The 6,679-nt window shown below is 49.2% G+C and overlaps 1 protein-coding gene across 1 annotated transcript; it reads left to right on the top strand.

The window, feature by feature from the left end:
- Positions 1–6,141: 6,141 nt before the first annotated feature.
- Positions 6,142–6,431, top strand: PHALS_10156 (uncharacterized protein; the record flags this gene model as incomplete). Its single annotated transcript, XM_024725531.1, has 2 exons — positions 6,142–6,150; positions 6,219–6,431. The coding sequence occupies 2 exons, from the start codon at positions 6,142–6,144 to the stop codon at positions 6,429–6,431; spliced, it is 222 nt and encodes a 73-aa protein (XP_024576299.1).
- Between the last annotated feature and the right edge of the window lie 248 nt (positions 6,432–6,679).

Below are 6,679 nucleotides of genomic sequence, written 5' to 3'. Positions count from 1 at the left end.
GCAGAAGATGTCGGCGTCGACTGCGTCCATGACGCCACCGTCGACGACGGATGACTCCGCTCGACCCAAAATGCTCATGGTGAGTGGTAAGACCTTCGAGGGCAAGGATGGAGAGAATCTTCTGATCTGTGTGAGAGAGGTCGAGATGGCCATGGTGTCCGCCATGTTCCAGAACGAGCAACAGCGCGTGGCTCTAGCTATATCCAAGCTCGGTCGAGCGCGAGGTCCAAGAGTTGCATACTCTCATTGCCGGGATTGCAGTAGATCCTCTTTTCGAGGTGGTCACGGTGACCGTCTTTATTGAAGGCCTCCGCACTGGCGTGGCCAGAATGAAAGTCCTCCGTTGCACACGTCTTCTTCTAAAAAAAGCAGCGGATGTGGCATTGAATGACGAATCCAACTTTAAGTCGGCACTCTTCGCCGCTAAGCGAACAGTGACGATGTGACTCAACCGCGCTTTCAGCGCCTCAGCACACAGCTGGCTTCCTTCCATCGAGAAGCGTCAAACATAACTTTTCGCCACCCCGAAGTCGATCTGGATCTTTCATGGCTCCTTAAAGCCCTTCACGGTCGCTTCCATGACAGCAAGCTCGGCTTACATACACGTTCCGTTTTAAGAGCACGGAGCTCTTCGGGACTCCTGCTGCCCTTTACCTTTTTAAGGCTCGGCAGAACTCAGTTCTTTCCCGCGACAAACCAGAAGACTGGTAAGAAGCGGGACGTCGACTCGATGAACCTTAACGCGCCTTCGCATGGGACATCCAATTCGAAGTCTCCACAGACAAAACACCGTCCAGTGCTCGAACGCTGCTCGGCAGCTCGGAGCTCTGCCTCCTCGTTCTCAGCATAGCTGAGATTCATGGACTCAGGTCGGCTCGACGAGCTGCTAGAGTGTACATGTGTCACGGTGCCGAAGGCCCCACCGATCCTCGGTGTCAGTTTTTTTTACTTCGATAGCGTGATACGCTGCTTAGTCTTAGATTTGCATGCAAGTTATGACCTCATCCTTGCTATGACATGGCTGGAACACCATGAGCCATGCATCGATTGGAGGCCGAAGACCTTGAGCGCTACTCGCACGTCTCCTGGTGGAGATTTGTTGGATAACGAATCCACCTCTGCTTGAAGGCAAGAACGCTACTAGCGCGGGCACCGGACCGAGACGGTCAACGTGCTAGAGATCGGAGTATCCGAGTTGGTCAACTATCGGACAGAAGGCCCAAGCATGGCTCGCGGGCCGAACGCGGAGTGGCACGTAATTCACTGATCATTTCTCCCGTTTTGAAGCAGTCGCTGAATGCCATGAGTGGCATAGTCGGACAAGGTTTGAGGCATGTTGGGCAGGGCTCTTCAGATGCGCGTGGGACAGAAATAGCGGAGCTAGAAGCTTTTCGTCAGACGTTTTTAATATCATTCGGGCTCCGGTGGAGCAGGAAGTTAGGCTGACACTGGGCGACGCTGAGTGCGTGCTCACACTGTTCTCGCCGTACAACCTCTGTAAATAGGCTCGCGATTCGGCTGATCAAGTCCATATAGAATATTAGGTAGGTGTGCATTCGTTTTGAATGGTTTAGCGTATACGCAAGGCCCCGCTTGGCCACAACCTTGAGAGACTCGATAAACCGTGGACGGAGAATTATCTTAAAGACTGCAGAATTTGCATTGATAGGAAGTTTGTATCATTTAGTGCAAATAGGTCTCCGGTCTCAAGGTTTTGAACATTTCCTTTACTTTTTTGTCTGCATGTCTTGGCTATCGGCCATCACATCGCGAACGTGTCATGAGGCACTCAGTCTGGTAGACATGAAGTCATCGACTTCTTAATGAACAGTGAAAGGGCTGACATCAGCTAGCAAGTTTGTATCACTTAGTGCAAATAGGTCTCCGGTCTCAAGGTTTTGAACATTTCCTCTACTTTTTTGTCTGCATGTCTTAGCTATCGGCCATCACATCGCGAACGTGTCATGAGGCACTCAGTCTGGTAGACATGAAGTCATCGACTTCTTAATGAACAGTGAAAGGGCTGACATCAGCTAGCCGCTCGACATGGGTTGGATTGCTGTAAGCTTTTTGGATTTAAAATATTGCCGTATTATCGATGAGCGCGGTTACGCGCAGCACCCCCATCAAGCCCTGGACCATGGGGTGGCGGCGTCAGCGAGACGCAAAAATGAACGAGCCCGTTCACGTTGAACGGCGTGTAGTCGGTAGACGAATGCTTTGCATTGTTCAGAGTGAACGCTACGAGTGGCTGCATGGCGCTCCAGCGCATTGGAGTGTTAGCGGAGACGCTTCGAAAGATGTCATCGACATCGCGATTAACGCACTCAGTTTGACCACCGGTCTGCGGATGGTCCGCTGTTGACATATCCAGCTTGAGGCCCTGCATCTGGTGGTCTTCGTTGACTGTTTGAGCAAGATGACTCATCTTGCGGCGGTGTCGGACACCATCGACGGTGTCGATACAGCGATACTGTTTGTGGATCGTGGCTTGACAACATGGACTCCCGGAGTCAATTGTTTCTGACAGAGACCCACGCTTCACTGGGAAGTTTTTGTCGACGATCTTCAGAGTCCTTCGGCAGGCCAATCACAAAGTCCAAACTCACGGACTGCCAACACCTGGATGGTGCCAACAATCTGGCCAGCGGCGCCGCCGCATTTTTGGAGAGGCTTTCATCCTTTGAAAGGTCTCAAACGTGCGCACGTAAGTGCACGACCATTTGTACAGCTTGGGCCACCAATAGTGGCAACTGACCGACCCGTACGTCTTCTCACGGCCGAGATGACCAGTCGTGCGCCTCAAAGAAAATACGATATTCTAAATCCTCATCGTGAGGAACTACAATTCGTGGCATATCCGTCGAGTCGGTGCTATAATTCAGCAAACCATTATTCAATGAATATCGCTGCAATTGTGCACTCAGTCGCGACGACAACTTCTTGTCCGAGCCTCCAAACTCCTTGCTTCCGAGAGTCCGTAGCAGCGCTACGCTCATATCAACCTCTGCGGACGCGGTGCGGATCATTCTGTCACGGACGACGTCACCGTCGTGACATAAGCAAGCTCATAATCTGGTCTGCATGACAACGCATCAGCCAAAATATTCTGCTTTTCTGGCTTATACGAAGCCTGCGAAGAAGGAGAGCCATCTGGTCATCCTCTACGAGAGGTGAGCCGACTGAGTCGCAGTGCGTAATGACGCATGATCTGTGAGAATCCCAAACGGCTTTGAGCAAAGCCGGTGCATCCTGAACTTGACAAGTGCATACTTCATCGCAAGTAATTCCTTGTCGTGGACTTAGTATTTCCTCTCTGCAGCCTTAAGCTGGCGAGATTCAAACGCGATCACCATATCTCGCCCCTCGACGTCTACTTGAAGCAGTGCACAGCCGATGGCAAAGTCCACCTCCTTGTGGCTCAACGGTAGGTTGTACAGCGAGGAAAGTCTCCGGCACCGCTGCATCAATCGTTCTAAGAGTTTTTTTGAGCTCGATGTTGAGTGAGATACGTATTCACCGGGAGTTCTTAAGTAACCAAGAAGCGAATTCGAAGAGCTTTTCGTTCGTCGAGCTCAGCTTGTGTAGTGGCCGGAGGCCCGATCATGTAGGCGCCCAACGATTGAATAATCGCGTCCTTTGCTCTTTAGCGAAATCCACCGAGCGGATGCTGAGGATCAAGGACCGACCGTGGATGCGCGCGCATGAGAGCTGTCCTGCGAACAGCATCCAGCCGCTGCTTCTGTGCTTTGTCGAGATCATTGGAAATGGCACCAGTTCCCCCGGAAGTCGAGAGTTCGTGAATCGTACACGGCGTCGGAAGGGCTCACGTCGCGCCGCTGGGGCACCTAGCTCTCTTCTTCTTCCAGTCCTGGGAAAGGAGTATCCGACTCGTAGTCAACATCCTCCAAGTATTTGATGAGGTAATTCATCGCCCGTGGCGGGCGCGATGCGCGGTCGGGAGTAGCTATCGCGTCTCTGCTCCTGATTGTGCGACTCTGTCGCTGACAATGCGCTGCGCGGTACTCGGTTACCGAGAGCTTGGGCTGCGCTTCCCATTAAGCTGCGGACGTGCCATCCGAAGTTGCACTGCGTGCAGGAGACGAAGAAGGGCTTTGCTCGCAGTCCAGCGAGGCTGAGTGTCTTTCGTGTCCTCGACACGGGGCTCATCGAGCAGAAAACTCGTGAAGAAGGTCCTGGTGATGTTCTGATGTCTTAGACGCGCGAGCCTCGTTCGAGGCGACAGTTTAATGTGAATTATAGGGGCTCACAATCTTACTTGGGGAAAGTGAAGCGCGTGCCCTGGTGTGAAATGTGTGGGTCACATAATATCGTGTGATCACACAATGGTGTACATTACACAATGGTGTATATGACACAATATGAGGCTACACTTAAACCAGAAGTCAGTACGTGGCTTGCCTGCCAGTAGTTATACATTCAATTAGATTTTTTGCTACATGTATAGGAAAACCTATAGATTTTAATATATGCGACTTTGCCGCAAAATAAGATCGAGAATTACAGGTTACGTCTAAACGGAAGAGTTAATTAGCCTTGGGTTAAGGTTGTTATAACTCTTGAAGTGAGTGGATTGCGATCCGCTACACTCGTACTGGTTCTAAGTATAGAACGAAAGTCACCGACCTTAACCTAGCTTCCTCTAAGCGAAAGAGTTACGGCAGCCCCACTGCAGAGTGCATTATCAGCTTCATCTCTGGATGTTTCGAGGGCGACATGGCTACGTAGATTCGTTATTTAATGCCTCTTCGAAGCTTGGGGTGGCACACCCTAAATACAAAAGCGGTGGGATGCCCTTCCCCGCTACGGAGCACATAATTAAACCGATGTCATTACCAATAAAACGGACCGTGGTCAAGAGATTGACCTCGCTTGTTGCTAGGCGCCTATGTCACATCAATGTTTCCGGATGGTGTCACTTGCTTCGATCGATCCGTACTTTCGATATCCGTCTGATGCAACCAATAGACATGAATCTGTAGCTCAAGGCGTGTAGCCAAAATTTGTTAAGAGGGTGGAATTTGACTCCACAAGTCCAATCTCTAATAAGAGAACATTTAATCGCCAGATCAGCAGCGGCGGCACCCTTCATGCAAGATCTACTGGCGGTACTACGACCTGGTTACAAGGTGAGAACATAATTGTAATTGCTCAATTTGGACAAGGTCTATTGCCTTTCGAGCAGAATAGGCGAAGGATGGCGGATCTTGCGCGCAAGAATTTTTGAAATTTTAAGCCTCACAGGTTTTGCTGGTGGGACCCTTAAAAATTGCTGTTTGCGTCTTCCGATAACGTTGGTCGCTCTGCACACGACGTTTCAGGACCCATAGTCGGATCAATAACAGATTGAAATGGGTAGACTCTTTGCTGCTCATTCACAGGGGATGATTGAGACATTATTCCCTTCTCAACAATTCGCAACACACTGAAGTATATCACAAAAGCGAATTCAATACGGGTTGAGAGAGTCCAAAGATGACGCAGAAGCCTTCGCATACGACCAAGAGTGTAGTTCAGAGTTTCTTAGCCACGACAGTAACGGGCTCAATATAGCGAAGGCACGATTAAGTCTTAAATATTGTTGAGGCTGCATGTGTAGGTTGGTTAACGGCATCAAATAAAACACATTACGCTCATAATTGTGTTTCTGCCTTTGACATCTGCATCTCTTGGCTCTCACTATATGTTGCACACTCGGCGCATGACGCCTAACTCGTTAAATTACAATCGCCATTTTTGAGTCAGCAAGTCGATTAACAAAATTGACAGCTCCTATCGCAATAAATTTAGTACCACTTTGTATTGGCCTGGGAGATAGGCTAGATCGACTTATAAGCTGATGTGTGGAAGGCACAAATTATTGTATTTGATGCAAGTTCAATGGGTAGGAGGATATCGCTCCAGCATCGGTTGCGTCTAAAATGATCAGATACGCTGACGTTTCACGCAAATGCTACGGACGTATCCTCACCACATGGTATAAGCGACTTTTTTGCCATTTAAATTTTGATGATGTGCCGAGACCATCCATTTTGCACAGTGTCAGTATTACCCGAGTATACCAGTTTGGGAAGTTACTTTTTACTCTTGCAGAGCCAGCAAATTTCCGGGAAGAGCTAAATGGCTGAAGTTTTCGAAACATGCGGCATGTTGAGTGCTTTCTACTGAAAGATAGAACATTATACTTTTCCTAGTAGAGTATCATACGCCGCATACTTCCTACATTGAAGGCCCTCAAAGCTACACGTTGTTGTTTGTCAAGCGAGTCAGTGTTTTTGATAGAACAATGCCTCGGCTGCCTCGCTAAGTATGGCTTTTCGGAAGTCGACCGCAGATTTGTGCCTTACCCTGTTGTTGATGAGCCTCGAAGGTCGGTTGGGAATGTGAGGATGCTCAAGGATGGACTATAAGCGTATTGATTTGTAAGTGGAGAGTGTATTGTCGCGCAGTGTCCTCAGAAGACGAAAGGAGCATGAATGCAGCAGGGCTGTCGTAGCTTAGCGCTTATGGAAGCGTTTTTTAGGTCGCCGACCTTTTGTTCTATACAAGAACCAAGTATGAGTTAGCGGATTGCAATCCGCTTACTCCAAGAGCGATTATTGCCTTCCCAAGGCTAATTGACTCTTCGGTTTAGAATCCAAAATTGATTCTTATTTAT

This window comes from Plasmopara halstedii, assembly GCF_900000015.1.
Source record: "Plasmopara halstedii genome assembly, contig: Scaffold_444, whole genome shotgun sequence".
Classification (NCBI taxonomy): Eukaryota; Oomycota; class Peronosporomycetes; order Peronosporales; family Peronosporaceae; genus Plasmopara; species Plasmopara halstedii.
This window is presented reverse-complemented; position numbering and strand designations above follow the sequence as displayed.